A 22,678-nucleotide genomic window follows, 5' to 3' on the forward strand; every position below is an offset into this window, starting at 1 on the left:
TGCTGGATGGGTCAAAGGGGAGTTGGAGTCCAGCATTATCCAGAGGACACCCCATTTGATGCCCCCGATAGACAGAATCCAGCCTGTAAATAAGGAACGTTAATGCATCCACTCAAAACACATTTAACTGAGCAGAAGCCTCACTCAATGCAATAAGGTTTACTTCTGACAACCTGTGGAGATGGCAAGGCTGTATTTGCAGAGGGCATTTGAAGATGATGCCCTGTTCAATTTCTTTTTCTCTCTCTTCCCATCTGAGGTCTCCAGAGCAAGAAGCTATCCTGCGTGACATGGGTCAAGGGGTTCATTTTTTGTCCTCTATTAATTCAATGATGCATGCATTTTCACAGCTGCATAAAGTCTTGTGGGGAGAGGAAGGATTCCTAGAATTACAGAGTTGTGAGGGATCCTGAGGGTCATCTAGTCCCACCCCCTGCAGTGCAGGAAACATTTGCCCAACGTGGGGCTCAGACCCACAACCCTGAGATTAAGAGTATCGTCCTCTGCCAAATCAGACATCTCAAATGGAAAACAAGATTGAAGGTGAGAAAATTTATTAGGACTTCTAAAAGTGTGACTGTCTCTTTAAGAAGTTAGCTGCAGAGGGAATTCTGGGAAAAGGAAGGAAAATGCAAAGCAAGAGCAACCCATTTTTGTTTGGTTATTTCTGCTGATTTTGACTGGAATGAATCCTCTCAAAGGGCCCTTGGAAAACTGCCCAACCTGCTCTTGGCGGGTAAATGGTTTTTATGTCAGTCACTCTGGTCTGGAGAGAAACTCCTGCTGGGCCTGAGAGGCAGATTTAGTCTCCTCAGGAGATAATGAGGGGGGTTTCATATCCCCACAGAAAAAAGAAAGGCAGGAGGGTCTCTCCAGAGAACGAGGCTCCTGAGAACGTGTAGAGTTCAGCTCCTGAGTCAGCGTCAGCAAAAGACACACGTCCCCCTTCATAGTCCAGAGTCACCCGGATCCTCCTGGGCTTCTCCCTCAGGGACAGAAGAGAGCCATCTGGGGATGTCCAGGCCTTGTACTTCCCTCCCAACTTCCCCACAGCCCAAATCCCTCTCTCAGGCCTTAAGGGGAAGATGCCCTTTCTCCTCACAGACTTCCTGGCAACCCCCAAAGCCCACTCTTCCCCACTTCCCACAGTGACTTCCCAGAAATGTCTGCCTGCTGTGAATCCCTCACATCCCAACACACAAGGGTGGTCACTGAATCTCTCAGGATTATCAGGCAGGGCTTGAAGTTTGACTCCCCTTCTCATGCTTTTCCCATCCTCGGACAGGATGAGGCTGGGATGGGCTGTGTCTGGATCCAGAGTGACATTTTCTGTTGGGGAGAAGATGAGGGAAAGAGATTAGGCAGAGTCAGCTGAGAGACAGAAACGGACATCCTGACAGATAGAAAGATCAATAGATAAATAAATAACACCCCAAAACCCCAGATTCCCTTTCAGATCAAGGGGATTTCTTTGCGTCACATGCTAGACTGAGACTCCTCCTTGCAGACTCTCATCAGAATAAATATCTTCCTTGATCGTTTTTAAATCAGTTCCCTTCACTTTCTTATATCCGATGTGTATTGTGTCTGCCCTCCTCTCATCCCAGGCATTTTCTAGGAGGAAAAACCACCCAGGAAACCTTTTACTCATCTCTTCTGTGTTATCCAAGGGGAAAGAGAGGAGAATTGGAGGAGGCAGGAGAGTATTGGCCTTTAGGGAGCTCTGGGTTGGGATGGGATATGAGGACCCCCAATAATAATAAAATAATAATAATAATAATTTTATATTTGCATACTGCCCTTCATCCATAGGTCTCAGGGTGGTTCACAGCATAAAAATACAACATAAAACCACATATAGGCCTCCCCTCACTTTTGCGGGGATCACGTTCTGGGCCTCGTGCCTACAAGTGAAAATTGTGTTAAATGGGGAGCCTGTTTATTCCTGCTCTCCATCACTCTCACCCACTTGGCCTGTCTTTGCCTTCCTCCCCACCATCTTGGAAGTCTGGGGAAAACAAAAGGCAGGTGGCACAGCAATTTTACAAAGGACAGCTTATTCCATGCTTCTCTTTTGGATGTAATATATAACATAAGACTAGTTCCATGGAGGGAAGCGGGAATAACTCAGAAAGTTACCAGTTAGGAGCTTAGACAGACATGACAGGCAAGTGTAGAGTTGCCGTATTTTGAAGAACAAAAAAGAGGACACATTTGCCAACTTCTACCCTTAACCGTGGATCGCTATGGCGACACTCATTTTAAATACCCCTGCTCTATGTAGGCTTTCGAAGCTGTGATATACTGCTAGTAGCAATGTTCTTAACTTTCAACAACCAAAGAATAATAATAATAATAATAATAATAATAATAATAATAATAATAATACGTATTGCTCCCTTGCTTGCCACATGGAAATATTTGGGCTCATGTTCCCAACTTTGTGAACGCAAGTGTGCACAGAACAATTTATTAAACTGTTAAACATGTACATATGGACTCTCCTTAAGGGCTGGGGGGTGTTAACTCTTGCCCTCCCAGACTCCTTCTCCAAGATCTTGTAGCTGAGCCAGAGTCCTTTTAGTTCAGCCACAAGAGAAGGGTTTCATACAGGATGTGGCCAGCTTAAGATGCTGCTCTGTTGTGATTCTCTGCTCTAGGCTAGCTTACCTGGGTGCCTTAGATCTGAGTCTAATGCACTAGAAAATTTTTAACGGGTTACTGTAAACCAAACCAAGCAACTTGAGACATTTTGCCAAATTTTAAAAATCCGCCCAGGGGAGAAATTTTAATCATGAAAATAGAAGGCCTGTCTTAGAAAAAGAGGACATGTGGCAACCAGTCCTGAAAAAGGTCACATGGAAAAGCAACCCAACTCTCTCTAGGCAGGAATGAAACTCTTCCCTCTTTTATCTGATCCTTCTGGGCAGTTTTTCTCTCCCCTTCTGCACCTTCAAGTCCACCCTCTCTTCCTTTGTGGTACAAACAGCAGGGCCAGAGTCAAGCTGTACAGAAGAGACTCTTGACCCCAATAAAACACTAGTCCCCCCTCCTGTGAATTGGGGTCTCCATGTGAAATTTACCTCTCTGAAGATTTCTGAATGACTGAACATCTGAGGAAGCAAAAAGACAGGCTTAACAGTTTTTTTACAAAACATCAACATAACATAGCATCTGTTGTTTCCTTATTTCAAGCAAAAGATTAAATCATAGAACACATAATTGCAAAGACGACAGCTGTAGGCCTAAGTAGTGATGTTAACTATTGTCCAAAAGATTATTCCTGATAATATAATATCACTAGGCCTAAGGAATTAAAACAACTACCGTATTTTTCGCTCTATAGGACACACTTTCCCCCCTCCAAAAATTAAGGGGAAGTGTGTGTGCGTCCTATGGAGCGAATGCAGGCTCCTTGGCTTCAGCGATAGCAACGCAAGACTCTCCTGGCTTCAGCAGAGAGGGAGAGCTGCGCAGCGCCCCTTCAGTCAAGCGGGAGGAGAAATGGAAGGGGCTCTGTTTCTCCTGCGGCTTCGCTGAAGGGGCGCTGAGCAGAGAGGGGGAGAATTTTTTTCTTGTTCTCCCCCTCTAAAACAAGGTGCTCCGCTAGGGGCACCACGGAAGATGGCCAACAATACCATCTCTCCAGCTCACACAAGGTAATTTAGAGGCTGAGATGGGAGTAATCAGCCTCCCAAATTCTGCCTCCCCACAAACCACCCCCGAGTTCGTAAAAGGGTATTTAATCTGCCAACTACAGCCACTGAAGTGCTAAGAGTGACAGAAGGAAGAAGATAACATCAAAGAATAACATCTAAGCCGGTATGTTGGAACGGAACGGAAAGGGGGGGATAAAACTTTTTCTACTACAATACCACCTAACAACGCCCCCCCAGAAGAACTGCAAGTGAGATCGGAAAATATAATCTGTGTGGAAATAATAATACTAACTGAAGCCTTTGTTATTTTAAATACTTGGAAGAAGATAAATGACTCTCCTGTGATGCACTATTTAATCGGGATCTGCCATTATGAGACAGACTGAGTTGCAGAGATTAATAGTCAGAGGGGGAGGCGAGCTCTTACTTTGTTATCATATTTGTACTTCAAGTCCGACTTGGCAAACCTCCCCTGGAAAGACTAATGTTTGGTGCAACCTGTCTGAGAAAATTAATGAGCAAATGCCTAGATTGTATTTCATCGGAACTGGGAAAAGATGGTGTCTGCCACCAGAGAAGGACTTTTGGATGGATTCGGCATAAACAGCAGCGTGTGAGGACATACTGCAAGTAAAAGACTTACCAGCTGCAAAAAAAAAAAAAAAGGAGAGTCACACAAAGTTCACACAGAAGCATATTATTGCACGACTCAGAGGCTATGAAAGAAAGAAGGATAACAACAACAAGATTGAAAGAAGGGACTATTGGGAACTTAAGGCAATAGAAATATAAGATGATTGGACCCCACTGAACTTGAAGCATGGGAACCCCCAACAAAAATGTATAATCTGGCAAAATATTTGGACTTTATGATATGTATTTGTACAATTTGGAATATTTAATGTGATTTGATTGGATTGTTAAAATGGAAAACTTAATAAAAAACTATTATTTAAAAAAACAAAACAAGGTACGTCCTATGGTTGGGTGCATCCAAGAGAGCGAAAAATACGGTAACGTGTTTAGCTGTGATTCCTGCATTGCAGGGGGTTGGACTAGATGATCCTTGGGATCCTTTCAAACTTCGCTGTTCCATGATTATATGGAAAAATCAGAAATGGTAAACCATGCTAGGAAATGGAGGAATACAATCATTCAAAATCCACAAATGAAATGGGGGTCTGAACTGGATGGATGAAGAAAGGTTTAACATCTGCCCCAAGCAAACCGGTGGGGAAAAGCTGTTGAAACTGGAATTTCCAAGTAAGCTGACAAACCAAATTGCAGAGGAAGAATCGGCAGAGCTTTACCCTGTAATTCCAAGAGTCTCGTGCAATGGGAAGTCCTCCCTCCTGGAATGGGGCTGATCTCCTAAGAAGTGGGGGAACTCTGAGGAGATGGGGATGGCTGAAGCACGAGAAATGGCTGGTGAGGTTGAAACTCTGAGGAAGAGGCGGCTCAGGCCTTGGCTCTGCTGCTGGGAGACCAGCCTGGCAGGAGGTGGAGGAGGGACTGGGTGCTTGCAGGTGCCCTTTTTAACACACTTATTCCTTATACATGAGAACTCGACAAGATGACATTGGACTGACCCTGCAGGATCCTCCCTGAGGGGTTTTGTAATATATTGTATGGCTCTGAGGCTTTTCCCTACAAACAAGCAGTATATATTTTATGAAAGAAAGCAAAATCGATAAAATTAAGGGGGAAAGCAGGGTAATAGTCTATTGGCAGGAAAGGAACTCTGACTGGTGTGCAGGTTCATCTCAGGGACAAGCTCCGCCCCCAATCCAAGCCTTCAACCTCCCTCCCAGTTCATTCATGGGACATCGAAATAACCCAAACACCACTAGAGGACTGTTTCCCAGAGTGACGCCATTGATGGGGGTCCCAAAGTCCGCAGAAGGGAAGGTTCACCACCCATGAAATATCAGTCCCCATCCCTCCTGTGAAATTGTTCCTCCCCTGGAAATTTACCTTTCTGAAGCTGTTTTCTGTATAAAACAGCATCTGAGGAAGCAAAAAGATATAAAGTATAAGGGCAACACTCTTCCACCAGAAATAAATCTCCATACAAAAGTAACATCCTTAAATTCAAGTACAATTATTAAGTATTAATTAAATTGTACAAAAAATAATTATAAACATGAAAATCATAGGAAGAATCTATGAAAATAACTAAAACTTTAAAACTCAGCAATCATAGTATGAAGATTGGGAAAGATTGTGGAAAACAGATTTAAAATTTGCAGGTTGTTCCCTTTTAAAAGAAAACTACATGAAAATGATGTATAGATGGTACATTACACCAGTACAGATTGCAAAAATGTACAAAACTGGGTCAAATATATGCTAGAAATGCACGGAAAAAGAAGGGACTTTTTATCACATGTGGTGGGATTGTAGAGAAATTTTTAAAAAATTGGGAAATGATGTATAATGAGTTGAAGAAAATGTTCAAATTAACATTTGTAAAAAAGCCAGAAGCATTTTTGTTAGAGACCTGCCAAGGAAAATGAAGAACATACTTATGTATGCGACAACAGCGGCAAGAGTCTTAATAGCACAAGGATGGAAGAATGAATAAACCCCGACAAAAGAACAGTGGCAAAGGAAGCTAACATCCAAACTGCGTGATAAGGACAACTGTAACTTTAAAGAAGAATGGGAACCTTTTACAAAGTATTTAAAGAAACAACAAAATGAACTGGACTCCTTGGCAGGTTTTCAATAAACATACACATTTTTTTTATTGTTAACATAATAGATAGATAGCTTAAGGATCTTTACCATTTTATAAGATGCAGAGAATAATATGTGTTGGAAAACCAGAGAGAGGAGCTGAGGGAAGTCCGGGTGGGAGGGAGGGGGGGAAATGGTTTGGGGGGATGAGGATGATATGTTTTTGATAATTTGTTATGTTGAAACTTTTAATAAAAATCTTTTAAGAAAACAAACCAAAAAAACCCTCAGCAATCATAAAGCAAGCTTACAAATAAGAGAATAAAAATATTCAGCATGAATCCTGCTGGTCTCTGAACTTTGTCCCTAAATTGGGCTCTACATTGGAGGACTGGAGGGGAGGCAGAGCAATAGGAATCCCGTAAAAGGAGGCAGAGGGGAGATGGAGGCAGCCTTAACATCTTCCCCAAGTAAAGGGGGGGGGATCATTAAAGCCAAAATTGTGAAACATAAGGAGAAGCGAAGTTTGATGAGGAAGGATTGGCAGAGCTCTCAGGCAAAAGGAAACCCTTCCTCACAAACCTTCTACAAATCTTTAAGGTTGTTAACAAGCATAATTGTGCCCTTTGGGGCTCATGTGCTCTTGCTTCCACTCTCAATGGGGGAACTCTCAGGAGATCTTGAAGGCTGAAGCCCTAGATATGGCAGCTGCAGGGGGACGTCTGAGGAGGAGACGGCTCAGGCCTTGGCTCCACGGCTGAGAAAGAAGCCTGAGCAGGAGGCAGAGGGGGAACTGGGGGCTTCTTAATGCCCTTTGACTCCACTCAGAGTAGGAGAACCTCCAAAAGGACAACCCCAGATTGTGCAGACAGGGAACCACAAGGAAAAGGAGGTTTTGTATAACTGTAAACGGATGCACATGGGAGGAAAAAATCCTGACTTTGCTCTACACTCTGGTTCAGGCTTTCTTTACAGGATCCAGCGTCACAATATACATGGGCCATTCTGGGGGACAGGAAATGAAGGCTGGAGCACCAAGAAGGAAGGTATCCTGGGGTTACTCAATTGCATGCAATAAGAGCCTGGCGTGTTCAGTTCTGAAGAAGTAACAGAATTCCCAGTGTGAAATCCTGTCAGCCATTTTTCATTACCTTTCCATTGTTTCATTGTATCCTCCACAAGGTGATTTAGATCACAGGATTCCAAGATCCTGTTCCTCAGCTCTGGAGGGAAAGCCAGTGGCTTCTCTGGACTCTCTCTTTCCTCATACCTGGTGAAAAGAAAAACAATGAATGGCCCCATTGTGGCCCCATCTCCCTAATTATTGCAGGAGATCTCAATAAGACGAACAAAGTGGAAGTTTATTTCCCAACAGCTTTATTTCCACCACAGATGAGACCTCAGTCCAAAACCCCTGAGGACAGCTGTCAGTGGCTTCGTTAGGATGCTCAACATCACAAGGGACAAGATGTAACCCCAAGCGACACCACCGGAGGGCTCCCATGACTTCCAAAAATGCTGCCCCCTAACAACTTTGTGGGAATGTCCCAGGACGGAAGAAACAAACCCCTGAGGTGGAATGCCTGCAACCCCTCCCTCCCTGAGCTTCTCCAGAGGATGTGAGTGATGTCCAAAGCTGCCCAGTGGTCAAGGATAACAACCTCCACCCTCCCTTCACCCCCTCTCTCACCCAGGAAGGGCACAACTCCATGTCCCATTGGACTCTCCCTCCAGAGGCAGGAAACAACCGGACTTTCACCCCCCACTCAAGACCAGCTTCAGCCTCTCATGCTGGAAACGCTCCCAAGAAAAAGAACCCACCCATTCTAGACCAACAGACCTTCCCTCCCTCAGTGCATCAAAGGGGCTGAGTTACCAGAGTTGAGGGGCTTCTAGTTGGACACTGAAATATGTCCTAAGCTCTTCCGAAGCATCTTTGGGACTTTCTCTTCTAGATGTTTGAAATTACCAAAAAGTCCATGAACAGAAAGTGTGAGGTGCTGCAGGGAGTGAGTCCTACAGTCTCCCCCCTGCAGCCCCTGGAGGGCCATGTCTGAGGTTCTTGCATCTCAGCTTCAAAGAGTGATGCTAATGGAAATGAGCCAGATCCACTTACCTCTGCAAGGTCCTTCTCACATCCTAGAGGGAAAAAGAGAAGGGAATTCACTGCACACCACAGGCCAAACTAGGAAGATCCCATCAGACCCTGGGGTGGACGAACAGCCTGGCCCTCAGAGGTCAGTCTGCCTAGCACATGCCAAGGGTTTGGGTAGGGATGGCAGAATCAGCCAGTTTTGGTTTCTCACAGCTTTTATTTTTCCAGTCTTAAAAACTTAATTGTTCCGATATCAACTTCTCCACATTTCCACATCAGTTTACCATTATTGTTTAAAATCTTTATGAAAATCCACCAGGATTTTAGGGAATTTCACATTTGTGGGTTCAAGAGACAATTCACACCATCTCTAGTCTTAGATTATAATTTAGTAACTTTAATTCAGTTTGCATTGTGCAATTCAGATGTAAGCAAGCCTACAGGATAATTCTACCAGGGCACTGTCTTCAATAGAAGTCCCCAAATTTCAAATTCTATTTTCCACCTGGAAGTAAAAAAAAAAAAACCACGAGTCCAAGTGGTTTTGTCTTTGCCCTGCCGCTTTATCTCAGGAAAAACCTGCTCCTTAGTGCAACATCAAAGCAAACGTCAATCCGGAGAAAACCTGGCTGAGGTTTGCTCTAATTCAGCAGTAAACAGTGGGTTTTCCTGGTGGAAAGGGGTGGGACAAGCAGCAGTCTGGATGAGTCCCTTTGTCTTGCACTTTGCTCACTGTGACTGAGCACCATTTTGGGCCGATCTGTATTCATGGGGAAGGGGATCAACCCAGAAGTTGCGGAGGAAACGGGAAAAGAAGCTTGGTCAAGAGACTGGCTCATGTCGGAAGGAGGCCTGAACGCATCCCAGACGAAGCCCCCCACAGCTGAGAGGCATTCGGAGACAAAGCATCAGCAAAGAGCAGAAGATCAGCTCCCGTTCCATCAAGAACACAGACAAATCTCTAGTCTGCATTCAGGTGAGTTAAGCATCCCAGGTCTCTTGGGTCTTCCTGTCCAGTACAAACCTGACTAGAGGCTCCATCAACTCAGCCCCTGCACTCCTTGCATACATGAAAGGGGCACATGAAGGATTAGAGGCAGCCTTTTCCTGGAGCCTTGGGCTGTTCCTGCCACCATCTTACCTGCAGGAGTTCACTCGCTGGCTGCTGACGCTTCTCCTCCATCTCCTGGATGATCCTCTCAAGAGAGGAGAGTTTCCTGGAGAGTCTGGCCAGCTGCTCATCCCTTCTCCCTGCAATCTCCTTCTCCACCTCTTCCACGTGAGTCAGCAGACGTTTTTCTTGTTCTTCCAGGAACTGGCGCAGTTCTCTGAACTTCTCCACAGTCTTCAGCCTCTCCGTTTCTGTTAATTTCTGCAAGAAAAGAGGAGGTCTGAGTGTGGAAGGCGACCAGCCTTCAAAACATCAGGAAGAGAATTGTGAGAATTCCACAGGGAGGACACTTCTGATTTTTCAGAGACAGGAAACCTCCAGTGGCTAAAGAAGTAAACCTGTATTTTGAGGGGAGGCCCTCTCCGTTGCTGTTTCTGTTGACTTCTATTTTGCAGAGGGCTACAGCCTAAAGGAAGGAGCATTTATTTTCTAGCCATGGATATGTAGGATGTAAAAACGTATTGCAGTCAAATACAACAGTCCTACAATGCACATGCTGGGGAATGCTTTGTATCACTCAGGAGAAAACTTGCCAGTTCCTCCTGAGCTGAGACAGACTTCCTTTGCATGTGAGTGAATGTGAGTGTGGCCTGTTCCTGGGAGAGAAGCACACGGCCTCCATGTTCTGCTCTGTGTCTTCTCCATTGTGTGTTCCTAAGAGTTAGGAGAAGTGACTGCTCAGTCGCGGTCACTTGAGACTACAGTGGTGCCCCGCAAGACGAATGCCTCGCAAGACGGAAAACCCGCAAGACGAAAGGGTTTTCCGTCTGCAGAGGCGCTTCGCAGGACGAATTTCCATATGGGCTTGCTTCGCAAGACGAAAATTGATGAAAAAAAATCGAATTTTTTTTTTGCTCCAAAACCCCTTATTCTGAATCGCTAAGCTGCTAAAACCATTTTAGCAGCAAAACCGCTAATCCCCCCCCCAAAAAAGCCGTTTTTAGCCCTTTTTTAGCCAATAGCGCTAATAGCACTACTCCGTCAATGGGCTTGCTTCGCAAGACGAAAAAACCGCAAGACGAAAAGACTCCCGGAACGGATTCTTTTCGTCTTGCGAGGCACCACTGGATTTCTATTACAGGATAATTCACAAAGTTATATCTTGTTCTGTAAATGAAGTCTGCCTTCAGGAATCTCATTGTGAACTGGATGATTGTAAGTGAACTAGTTTTATGTTAACTTTAATCAGATGGCCGTGTCTATTCTTTTAGGAGGGATATAAAATAAGGAAACCAGGAATCATAATAGTGAGGTTCAGATGAGCCTGCAACTAGCTAACCGCTGTGTTATTTCAAGAGGGGGATTGTTTAACAACTCTGCTAAGTTATAGAACTTGCTGGCGAAAGTTATGAAGGATATAATAAAAGAATATATCTTCTCCTGCCTCCCTAAACATCCCCATAGGATATTCCCTCCATGATTTGGGGCATGGCATAACCAGAGTTCAGAGTTGTTCAGAGAACGTCAGCGGACATAAAACACCCTCAGTTTAGACTGGGACCATTGAGGTGTAAGGAAAGTAACAGAAACAGAGGCGGATGAGGAGAAAGTGCAGAGTTTATCCCCATAGCTCCCTGAATTTCCTAAAGATGAACAATAGCACACATTTAGAAAGTCAACTCTTTAGTAATATTGATGGGAAATCAGGATTTGAATTGACCTGCTTCCACCCTCTCAGCTCACAAGTCCTCAGGCTTCTCCTTCACTGCTATTCATATAATAAACGACAATGGAAAATAAACTCAAATTAGCTGCATTCAAAAGTGAATTTACCTACCGTAATTTAGTATTGCTGAAAAAATATGGAGAATGAAACAGAGCAATATTTTGAAATTCACACCTGTTAATTTTTCAAGGTTGAACAAGCCAGGTAATGTTCACAAAAAAGGTAAAGTACATTTCAAAATATTTATACAAGGAGGTAGCCACCCTAACATCTGATTCATTTTCAGAATGATAAATTAATAAACAGTGATATGGAAAAAGGAGAAATGGGGAGAAGCTGAAATGGGCAGATTTCCCCACCCCTCCTCAGTCCTGACTCGACTCTTCAAGTGCTTGTTCCCTCACTAGTAACAACAGAGACACTTACAAGGAGGTCTTTGCTTTCCTTGTCCAGGGCTGCTTGATAGGCCAGAATTTCCTCTCTCTCTTTCCTCAGAATCTCCAGGCGGCGACAGATGTCTTCCTAAAGAGAAAAGGAAAAACTCAGGTTTGATTGAGACACAGAGAGAGGAGGTGAACAGTATGCTGCCTTCTTGCGCCCTGTGGCCTTGCTATAATAGCAAAGTAGTTTGCTGGAGAAAATAAAAGTCCAGAGGTTTTCAATATTTTTGTTTCCAGGACTCCCTGCACCAGCTACCTTTTTTCTGTGGCATCCCTGTGGGTCTCAGGGACCCAGTTAGGTCACCCGTTGCTTACAGACTTCCATCTAGTCTTTGCAGATGCTACTCAGGGATATCAAGGATATGTCCCCCTGGAAGAGAGAAAGACTTCAACTCCCTCTTCTCAGTCATCCCAGGAGCCCTCAGGCTTCCCCTGGGCTGCTTTTTACATAATAAACAACCACCAATTCATGCCATGCCTACTTTGGAGCTGAGAATAAAAAAAGGAAACCTCCCAAGAAGAATCCACAGCTATTTCTCCCCCTCAAGATCCAGGGATCTCCTACCTTGTATTCCTCTAAAGCCTCCTTCAGAGGAATCACCTCGTGGTTTTTGTGCTCCTTGGATCTGTCACAAACCACACAGATGGGGGCTTCATCCTCCTTGCAAAAGAGTTTCAGGGGCTCCTGGTGCTCCTCGCAGACTCCTCCTTTCCCTCCTTCCTCCTTTCCCTCTTGAAGGCTGAGATTCTTCGCTATTTCTGCAACATTAGCCAGTTGCCTGTTGGAGACGAGGCTCCTTCTCTGGACTCTTTCTCTGCACTGAGGGCAGGAAGCCTCTGCCTCCGATTCCCCCCAGCACTGGATCAAGCAGGATCGGCAGAAGTTGTGCCCACACTCTGGAATGGTCACTGGATCCTTGAAGTAATCCAGGCAGATGGAGCAAGTGGCTTCATCACGGAGACGCTGGATGTGACCCCCTGCAGCAGCCATGGCTCCCTCGCACCAAAGATCCGAGTTAAGTTTCGTTTTCTCCCTTTTCAGCTACTGGGAGTTTCCCTTCCTGGAAATGACTCAGTGATCACATGATCTTTCTGTTATTTTTTAAAACTAATATGTCTCCAGGTCATTGCAGTTCCTGAATGTTTTCTCAAGGAGCAGCGAATGCTTTTTGATTGTGTTAAAAATTTTTTGAGTTGAATAAAGGTTTATTTTCCTCTGTATCATTAAGGGAATAAATATTTGCTATCAGTAAAGTCTCCCCACTTGTCTGCCCCCCTGCATTGCTCCCTGTGATGCTCAAAACCACGGTCTAGTCTGCTGTATTGCTTCCTTTTCCAGCCACAGTGAGATATTATAATTGTGTTCACCGTCTCTGTACTAATGTTATTTCTTTAATGTTAGTTTTATGTTGTCTCCCTACTGAATGTAACTTTGTATCTCTGAACTTAATGTAAATTTTTAAGTGTAAAAGTCTTGCAAAAGGAGAAAAGAATGAAAACCTGTCAAATGTTCAAACCAGTGAATGCTTCTCTCTGTGAGGGAGCCTTCCCAGACCCGCTGAAAGAGGCGGTTATCAATCCTCTTCTTAAAAAAAATATCTTTAGATGCTGCCAATAGGGCCAACTCAACCCAGTCTCAAACCTTCCATTCTTGGGCAAGGTGATTGAGCGAGTGGTTGCTGAACAACTCCAGGCACGCTTGGAAGAAGCGGACCATTTGGATCCCTTCCAGTCGGGATTCAGGTCTCATCATGGGACTGAAACTGCCTTGGTCGCGCTGGTTGATGATCTCCGGCGGGCTAGGGACAAAGGTGAGAGCTGTTTCCTAGTTCTGCTGGATCTCTCAGCGGCCTTTGATACCATCGACCATAACATCCTTCTGGACCGTCTGGTGGGGCTGGGAGCTGGGGGCACTGTTATGAAGTGGTTCCGCTCCTTCCTCCTGGGCTGTGCCCAGAAAAGTGGTGTTTGATTTCTGTGACCCAACTTTCCACTCACACCTTGTGGCATCCTGTTCTCACTGCAGCCAAGCAGATGCCCAACGGGAAGTCTGCAGCTGCGATCGAAGCGCAAGAGCCCCTCCTGCAGATCCCAGCAACCTGGATTCAGGGTATTCAGAAGCATCTCTGCCTCCAACCGCAGAGGCAGAGCACAGCCATCATGGCCAGTAGCCATTGCTAGCCCCCATGAATTTGCCTAATCCACTTTTAAAGCCATCCAGGTGGCAGTTTGGCAACATGAGGAGGGGGCGGCAGCAAGAGGGTCCTTTGGGGCAAAGCAGAAGTCCCACTCTTTCTCCCCGGGACCCTGGGAACTGTAGTTCTGCGGGTGGAGGTTAATGGAGTTCTTGGGTGGCTCACAGAATTGTAGATTTGGAAGGGACCCCAAGGGTCATCTAGCTCAACCCTCTGCAATGCAGGAATCTTCTTGCCCAACACGGGACTCGAACCCACAACCCTGTGATTAAGAGTCTCACGCTCTATCAAGTGAGCTACTCATTCAGTTCAGTAAGCTTTAGTTGAACTTCCTGCATTTCAGGGGGTTGGACTAGATGACCCTCGGGGGTCTCTTCTGTTCACAGAGAAATCTGAGGGCTCCCTTGGACAAAAAGCAAGGACACCAGCCAGGAATACCAGAGCAAAACAGCAGCCAGTAGGCTTGGTCTTTATTGAAGACTGTTGTGACAGGACTCCCACCTGCCACAAGGTGGAACAAGATGGAAGCCCCCACAAAAGAGCCCCCAAACTTTTATTAGCTGCTAATCCCCATGTTACATCCTCCCCAAACTACATTACTAATACATCATGGTTACATCATGAAAGGGGAGGTCTGGTGGCAGTAATCTGAGCATCCTGGACCCTGCCCCATGGTTCTCCTTGCCCTCCACCAAACACCCATCAAATGTAACAAGAGAGATATTTGCATTTCCCTGTTTCCCAGCCAAGTTAATCACACCCTTTTGTCTTCATCTGAGTTTGTTATTTCTGGAAGGGCTACCTGTCTGGCACTCAGGTATCAGGAGGCCAGGGATTATCACTCAAGCCGAGGGGCTGCTGAGTAGCTGAGCTCACAGGTCTATATGAATTTCTGAAATTTTCCCCTGTGAGCCAGTACATTTATCAGTGAATTCTTACCTTTGGTATTGTGCAGCAGAGGCCCTTTGAATAGATATGATGAGGTGTTTTGTGGGGACAAAAAACAAGTCACCAAAGCGATTGTGCTGATTTTGGTAGTGGGCTGCATGTGCATGATATCTGCTGGAGGGGCAACCCCCCCCCCAACCTATACATAAATTCCTGCAACACTTCCAATTCTTGGAATTGGAACCTGAGCAACATTGCCGCTGTTTTAGGACTACAACTCCCGTCATCCCTCAGCACTGGCCATGGTAAGCCGGGGCTGATGAGAGTTGGAGTCCAGCAGCAAGAAAACAAAAATATATGGGGGGGTGGGGGAAAGACACGCGTTTCCAATCCAAGCCTTGAAAGACACGCGTTTCCAACCCCCCTTTCTTTTCCCAGGAATTTCCTCCCTTTCCCCCGCCTCGCGGGCCTTTGTTTCTCCCAGGGTCGGGGGCGGAGATGATCCTGGGATCCACCCCAGTTTTGTGCAGGTTGCAACCTCCAAAGGGGCGACGCCGAAGGGGCTCGCTCCTCCGAAAAGACTTCCTCGCAAACGGGTTGCGCCTGTGCGGAGTCACTTCCTGCTCCGCCTTCTCCCGGGGGAAGCCTGGTGGGAGAGGGGAGACCCGAAGTAGCTTTTCCATATATGCTGTATAGATTGCATCTCCGGAAAGCGGGAGGATCTCCTGGGATTTGAGGGATCAGGTGAGTTAACTCGCTTGCAAGGGGCTGGGAGGTGGGGCTGCGTGCAGTGCCAAAAAACAGGAGGAGGGAAAGGGAAAGGAGGATGTGATTTACGAATTTCTGGATCTAGAGCTATAGAAATAAAAAGAAGCCACAAAAGGGGGGGGGGGGGAGAGTCAAATATACGTGTGGTAGAAACGTATGGGGTTTTTTTTCAAAGCTATGCAGACAAACAAATTACAAAAATACAAATCCCACACATTTCTACTACACATATATTTGACTACCCTCCCCCCGTTTTGTGGCTCCTTTTTAGTTTTGATTTTCATACTGCGTTTTCCACATTACTCCATCTTTAAGTTATTCTTTAGTTTCTCTGAATAATACATCTAACTGCTTGTTTTACGTTAATCCTACTAATGAGCTTATTTGCATAAATGAGTTTTTCAGATACTCCACAAATTCTCCCCGATTTTTAATTTTAAAAAATTCTTCTCGGTTTCTTATTGCACCCGTTAACCTTGCCATTATGGCATAATCCGTTAATTTAATTAGCTACTTGGCTGGTACTGCAACTTTTTCCCCATCTCTGGGCAGTGATTTGTGAATTCCTAAACCACACTTTCCTCAAAACATTCCAAGGCGGCATGCAACCTCTGGGAATCAAATCAGCAGAAAGCTTTAACTGGAAAAAATAATCAGTAAATATTGATATTGATTGATTGATTGATTGATGCAGGCAGGCAACTCGTGTGGTGGGCTTCAGAGCACAAATGGTGCTACTGGGCATTTGTTTCATTTTTGTAAAAATAATAAATTTCGGGGCTGCCTTTAATTGCAAACAAATAGCAAGTTATTTTATGGGGACATGGAATGGAACAAAACATGCCGATTGAAGCCATACCGAGAAAGTAAAACAGTGTCAGTCCAGGGGGTGAGGAGCGGTTTGGTTTGGTTTTGAAAGGATAATACATTTACTGTATGTGTTTTTCCTTTCCCCCCAAATATATTTAATTTTTCAGATTTTGAAATTTACAAACAACCAAAATAAAAAGAGAATTTCATCGGTTCCCTTGGACTTTCCTCCTCCCCATTGTGGGTCCTTATGTTAACTTTTTTCCTCCTGCATCTTCTCTATTAATCCAAATCTATTAAATCTCCATTACAACCATAGTTCGACGTTAAACTACATATTCCATTCCAATCCTACTAATGATTTTAATTGTTTACAATGACTTTTAAAGTAAATTATATATTTCCCCCATTCTTTATTAAAATTTTGCTCCTCCTGGTTTTTAATTCTTCCGGTCATTTTTGCTATTTCGGAATACTCCATCAGTTTAATCTGCCATTCTTCTCTGGTAGGGACTTCTTTCCACCTCTGGGCTAGTAACATACATTTATTTGTGTTTTTCAAGTCACTTGGAGACCTCCAGGCAACATAACAGATCTAAAGAAAAGGCAATAATCAGCATCAATTGGCAGCACTCTTTGCACCCTGGGAGAAGGAAACTCATGTTCTCAGTTCCCAGTCGGCGCTACAAAATTTTGTTGCAGGTCCTGCTTATCCCCCTCTGATTCAGAAATGTTCTTTCCTTCTTTCTTTTTTCCTCAGGCAAAGGATCCCAACCTAGAATCCAGCTGTGAACTCTGGAGGGCCTGTTATTTCCGCACGTGATTTGGTGGGAGGCTCATTTCACACACCCCAATTCAGGTTTGGCCCCGGAACCAAAATGGCGGCAGATCATGACGAAGCGTCCGATTTTGGTGCGGAGACTATCGGAAAGTTGGGTGTGAAGACTGAGAAGCAGGACCCAGTGGATACCGAGCCAGGGAACGGCACAGGGAAAGAGCCTCGTGCCGCCCAGCCTGAGAGTGCCAAGGGATTCTGGGAAGGTGCCACACTGGACCATGTCAAAGGGGAGCCTGAGGGGGCAGCGCAAGGATGCTGGGAGACTCAGTGGCAGCGGTTTTTGAAGGCGGTCCAGTCCCCGCACTTGGAACGAGGAAAGGTCAACCAGCCGGGACCTGCCCTGAGGGATATTTCTCAGGCCGATCTGCCTCCCTTTGAGGGAGCGTCGGAGAGAGGCCTGCAGCTGAGGAGGCCGGAAGGGGCTCCACTCCTGGCCAGCGGTGAAGCCCATAAGAGCTCGGGGGCCGAAGGCGAGGTCCTCGTTCCCAGGACGGTAAAGGAAGAGGACCTGGATGCGGAGAGTGTCCGCCAGCACTTCCGGCAGTTTTGCTACCGGGCGGCCGAGGGGCCCCGCGAGGTTTGCAGCCGCCTCCGGGACCTTTGCCGACAGTGGCTGCAGCCGGAGAGGCACACCAAGGAGCAGATCCTGGAGCTGCTGGTGTTGGAGCAGTTTCTGACCGTCCTGCCTCCGGAGGTCCAGGCCTGGGTCAGGGAGGGGAGCCCCGAGTCCTGCGCGCAAGCAGTGGCCCTGGCTGCGGACTTCCTGCTGCAGCAATCCCGAGCGGAGGAGAGATGGGAAGGGGAGGTGAGCCAGGGGGTTTCAGCCAGGTCATTTTTGGGTTAATAAAAATAAATGAGTTTATATACAGTCGTAGCTTGGTTGAGTAATGCCTTGCGACTCGAACATTTTGGCTCCCGCATGCCGCAAACCCAGACGTGAGTGTTCCGGTTTGCAAACGTTCATTGGAGTCCAAATGTCCAATGCAGCTTACGCAGCTTCCGATTGACTGCAGGAGCTTCGCCTTGGTTCATGAATGTTTTGGAAGTCAAACGGACTTCCGGAACGGATTCCATTTGACTTCCGAGGTACTACTGTACAGTGGTACCTCAGGTTAAGAACTTAATTCGTTCTGGAGGTCTGTTCTTAACCTGAAACTGTTCTTAACCTGAAGCACCACTTTAGCTAATGGGGCCTCCCGCTGCTGTGCAGTTTCTGTTCTCATCCTGAAGCAAAGTTTTTAACCCAAGGTACTATTTCTGGGTTAGCGGAGTCTTTAACCTGAAGCGTCTGTAACCCGAGGTACCACTGTAAGTGTCTCTAAGGCTCCTTGATTGCCTGTTGATTAGAAAGAGCAGCAACAACTCCTCCCACCCTGCAGAAATGAAACAGCTTCTGAATGTGAGAAAGCACAGTGGGAAACCAGGACTGGACTCTTGTGTGAAAGGGCTGTAATCAGGGTGCCATCTGCACTATGCATTTAGCACAAAGTAATTCCACTTTCAACTGTCATGGCTTCCCCCAAAGAATCCTGGGAACTGTAGTTTGTTAAGGGTGCTGAGATTGTTAGGAGACCTCCCTACTCCCCTCACAGCTACAGTTCCCAGAAGACTGAGCATGCTCAGATTTCACGGAATACTGACTGCTGATGGGTGGGGTGCAAAACATGGGGGCAGAGAATGGAATGGAGTATCCTGGACAGGAGTGTTCCACGCTCCAACTTTTTGCTTCAGCTCCCACTGATTCTCTTTCCTTGCAGAGGCACCGGGCCTTATAAACAACCCTGGACCTGGCAGCTGACATCACAGAGAAACATGGGATAGCAGTGTGTGAGTGATCCCTGCCAAGCCCCGGAGTTAAGAAGGGTGATGGCGTCCGAACGCAGGAATGCCGCTGTCTGGGCTGTCCCGCGAGATGCCCTGCTGGAGGACACAGTGAAGACGGAGGCCCAGGAGGAGGCTGCAGGAACAGGCCCCTTGGCCGTCCGCTCAGAGAGCCTCAAGGAATTGTGGGAAGGGACCATAACAGAGCACATTAAGCAGGAACCCGAGGAAGGGCCTCAGGAGGAGTGCTGGGGAGCTCAGTCTCAGGGGATCCTGAAGGCTGTGCGGTCTCCGCAGCCTGAGCCGGGAAACCTGCAGCTGGCCAGCAATGGGCCAAGGGACGCTCAGGCTTCCTTTGAGGGCCGGTCAGACATTGGGCGAGGCAGGGTGATCCGCCACCTGCCTGGCCCTGGAGGAGACGTCCCCCAGCCCATCCACAGCGTTTTGTTTTTTTTTTTTTTGTTTTGTTTTTTTTTTTATAAATATTTATTAAGTTTTACATAAACAATAAAAAACAGCATAAACAACACATAACACAGAAAAAATACACAAACATAAAACACAAAAACAACAGTAATGAACAATAAAAATAAAGAAAATTAAAAAAAAAAAAATCTTCATAATAACCTTGCGTTTACTTGTTTCTGCGACTTCCCCCAACCTCCCTACTCTGTATTCCAAATCAAATGTTCTGTCTGCAAATTCTTTCCCTTTATCATAATTTACTTTCTCATCATCTTAAATCCATGTCCCATAATTATATTTCCTTCAATCTAAATTTTGGATCTTTTTCTGTTCACCTTTCTTACTAAAAACCAGTCACCTTCAGTCCGATATCTTCAAGTGTTCATTATCTTGCAGTATTTCTGTAAATAGTCTTTAAATTTCCTCCAATCTTCCCTCACCGTCTCTTCTCCCTGGTCTCTAATCCTGCCGGTCATCTCTGCTGATTCCATGTAGTCGATGACTTTCATCTGCCATTCTTCCAGAGTGGGTAACTCTTCTGTCTTCCAATACTGTGCAATAAGTATTCTTGCTGCTGCTGTAGCATACATAAAAAAAATCCTATCTTTCTTATGCACCTGTTGGCCAACCATGCCCAAGAGAAAGGCTTCTGGCTTCTTCGGAAATGTGTATTTAAACACTTTTTTCAGCTCATTGTAAATCATCTCCCAGAATGCCTTTATCTTAGGGCACGTCCACCAAAGGTGAAAGAATGTACCTTCAACTTCTTTACATTTCCAACACTTATTATCGGGCAAATGGTAAATTTTCGCAAGCTTGACTGGTGTCATGTACCACCTATATATCATTTTCATTACATTCTCTCTTAGGGCATTAGATGCCGTAAATTTTATACCAGTGGTCCATAACCGTTCCCAGTCAGCAAACATTATGTTATGACCCAAGTCTTGTGCCCATTTAATCATCACTGATTTCACTTCCTCATCCTGTGTATTCCATTTTAGTAGCAAGTTATACATTCTTGACAAAATCTTAGTTTTGGGTTCTAACAATTCTGTCTCCAATTTTGATTTTTCCACCTGGAAGCCAATTTTTCTATCCATTTTAAATGCTTCCATTATTTGATGATAATGGAGCCAATCTCGGACTTTACTTTTTAATTTGTCGAAACTCTGTAGTTTCAATTTGTCTCCATCTTGTTCTAAAATCTCCCAATATTTTGGCCAGTTTGCCTCCATATTGAGCTTTTTTAGTGCTTTTGCTTCCATTGGGGACAACCACCTTGGGGTCTTGGTTTCAAGCAAATCTTTATACCTCATCCAAACTTTGAACAATGCATTCCTAACAATGTGGATTTTAAACATTCTATGCACTTTAACCTTGTCATACCATAGATATGCATGCCAACCAAAAACATTATTAAATCCTTCTAGATCCAACATGTCAGTGTTTTCAAGAAGTAGCCATTCTTTTAACCAACAAAAGGCTGCCGCCTCATAATAAAGTTTCAGGTCTGGCAGGGCAAAGCCCCCTCTTTCTTTTGCATCGGTCAATATTTTAAATTTTATCCTTGGCTTTTTGCCCTGCCAGACAAATCTTGATATATCTCTTTGCCACCTCTTGAAACAATCCATCTTATCTATGATTTGCAGTGTCTGGAACAAAAACAACATTCTTGGCAATACATTCATCTTTATCACAGCAATACGACCCATTAAGGAGAGTTTCAAATTAGACCATATATCTAGATCTTTCTTTATCTCCGACCAACTTTTCTCATAATTGTCTTTATATAGATTTCCATTTTTCGCGGTCATAGTAATACCCAAATATTTCACTTTTTTCACTACTGCCAATCCTGTCTCATTCTGAAATCTTTCTTTCTCAATTTCTGTTAGGTTCTTTGTCAAAACTTTAGTTTTTGTTTTGTTCAATTTAAACCCTGCCAATCGACCAAACTCTTGGATCAGTTCTAAGGCTCTTTTCACACTGGATTCTGGCTCCTGTAATGTCAAAACTAGGTCATCTGCAAATGCTCTTAATTTATATTGTTTAGCTCCGACCTGAATCCCTCTGACCAATTGGTCCTTTCTAATCATATTCAGCAACACCTCCAGGACTGATATAAACAGCAAAGGAGAAATTGGGCAACCTTGTCTCGTACCTTTCTCTATTCTGAACTCCTCGGTAATTACACTGTTTACAATTAACTTAGCTTTTTGTTCAGAATAGATTGCACCTATACCATTTTCAAACTCCTGGCCTACCCCCATACTTTGGAGATTTTTCTTCATAAAACTCCAAGAGATATTATCAAAGGCCTTCTCCGCATCCACAAATATTAAAACCGCCTTAGTATTTATTTTTTCTTGTAGAAATTCCAAAATGTCTATTATATTCCTTACATTATCTGATAGATGTCTTCCTGGGAGAAAGCCTGCTTGGTCCTTATGAATCTCCTCTATTAAAACCTTCTTGAATCTTCTAGCCAAAATATCTGCAAAAATTTTGTAATCCACATTAAGTAATGATATTGGGCGGTAGTCTTTGAGTTGGTGTTTCTGGGTCTCTACCTTTGGTATAAGTGTAACAAAGGCTTCTTTCCACGTATCTGGTGCTTTCTCCCCCTGAAGTATTTTGTTACAAACTTCTTTCAATGGCTGAATTAGCCAGTCTTTCAGTGCTTTATAATATCTAGCAGTCAGTCCATCAGGTCCTGGAGACTTGCCCAGTTGCATATTCTGAATGGCACTCTCTACCTCTTGGTCTGTTATGCTATAATTCAATTTCAATCTGTTCTCTTGAGATATTTTCGGTAGCCCATTCACTTTCAAGAATTTCTCTATGTCTACTTCCTTCTGGGGTTGTTGAGAGTAAAGCTGTTTAAAATATTTTTGAAAAGCGGTCCTTATTTCTGTAGGGTTCTGAATAGTTTTTCCTTCCACTTCTAAATTTGTTATTGTGTTCAGCTTTTGTCTCTTCTTAATTTGCCAAGCCAATAATTTCCCACACTTGTTTGCCGATTCAAAAGTTCTCTGTCTCATTTGTCTGATCTTCCACTCAATCTCTTGATTTACCATTTGCATATATTCCACTTGATATAATTTAATCTCTCTTAGAGTTTCCTTTGAATTTGGCTTTAATCTCAATCTCTTTTCTCCTTCATTGATCTTTTCCAAGATC

General features: G+C 44.7%; 2 protein-coding genes across 7 annotated transcripts in view; one reads left to right on the forward strand and one right to left on the reverse strand.

Annotated features, from left to right (window-relative positions):
- Positions 1–22,678, forward strand: part of LOC310670494 (uncharacterized protein) — a 72,668-nt gene that overhangs the window by 6,204 nt on the left and 43,786 nt on the right. For 2 of the 3 annotated variants that reach the window (XR_014507583.1, XR_014507584.1), the window contains exon 3: positions 19,166–19,471. The exons of the other annotated variant lie outside the window; for it this stretch is intronic. The gene's annotated coding sequence lies outside the window, so the exon portion shown is untranslated. Of the gene's footprint in view, positions 1–19,165; positions 19,472–22,678 lie in introns of those variants that run through there. 3 annotated transcript variants of the gene reach the window in all.
- LOC310670557 (zinc finger protein RFP-like) lies at positions 538–12,773 on the reverse strand. 4 transcript variants are annotated; one of them, XM_083426082.1, is made up of 8 exons: positions 12,276–12,773; positions 11,697–11,792; positions 9,575–9,805; positions 8,455–8,477; positions 7,490–7,608; positions 5,634–5,666; positions 3,084–3,113; positions 538–1,329 (listed from the first exon to the last, which is right to left on the reverse strand). In XM_083426082.1, exons 1-8 carry the CDS (start codon positions 12,699–12,701, stop codon positions 812–814), a joined length of 1,476 nt encoding a protein of 491 aa, XP_083282208.1. In that variant the 5' UTR covers positions 12,702–12,773; the 3' UTR covers positions 538–811. The 4 variants fall into 4 exon arrangements, with proteins under 4 accessions (XP_083282208.1, XP_083282209.1, XP_083282210.1 ...); XM_083426083.1 differs by having other exon boundaries at positions 9,593–9,805; positions 12,276–12,767; XM_083426084.1 differs by lacking the exon at positions 3,084–3,113.

The sequence above is a fragment of the Podarcis tiliguerta genome (genome assembly GCF_965153285.1).
Source record: "Podarcis tiliguerta genome assembly, chromosome: 2".
Lineage (NCBI taxonomy): Eukaryota > Metazoa > Chordata > Lepidosauria > Squamata > Lacertidae > Podarcis > Podarcis tiliguerta.

Coding starts and splice junctions, on each gene's coding strand:
- LOC310670557 (XM_083426082.1), bottom strand. CDS start 12,701: ATGGCTGCTGCAGGGGGTCACATCCAGCGTCTCCGTGATGAAGCCACT. Junction 7,609..8,454: donor GTGAGAAGGACCTTGCAGAG/GTAAGTGGATCT, acceptor TCTTTTCACCAG/GTATGAGGAAAGAGAGAGTC. Junction 3,114..5,633: donor CAGAAAACAGCTTCAGAAAG/GTAAATTTCCAG, acceptor TTGCTTCCTCAG/ATGTTCAGTCATTCAGAAAT.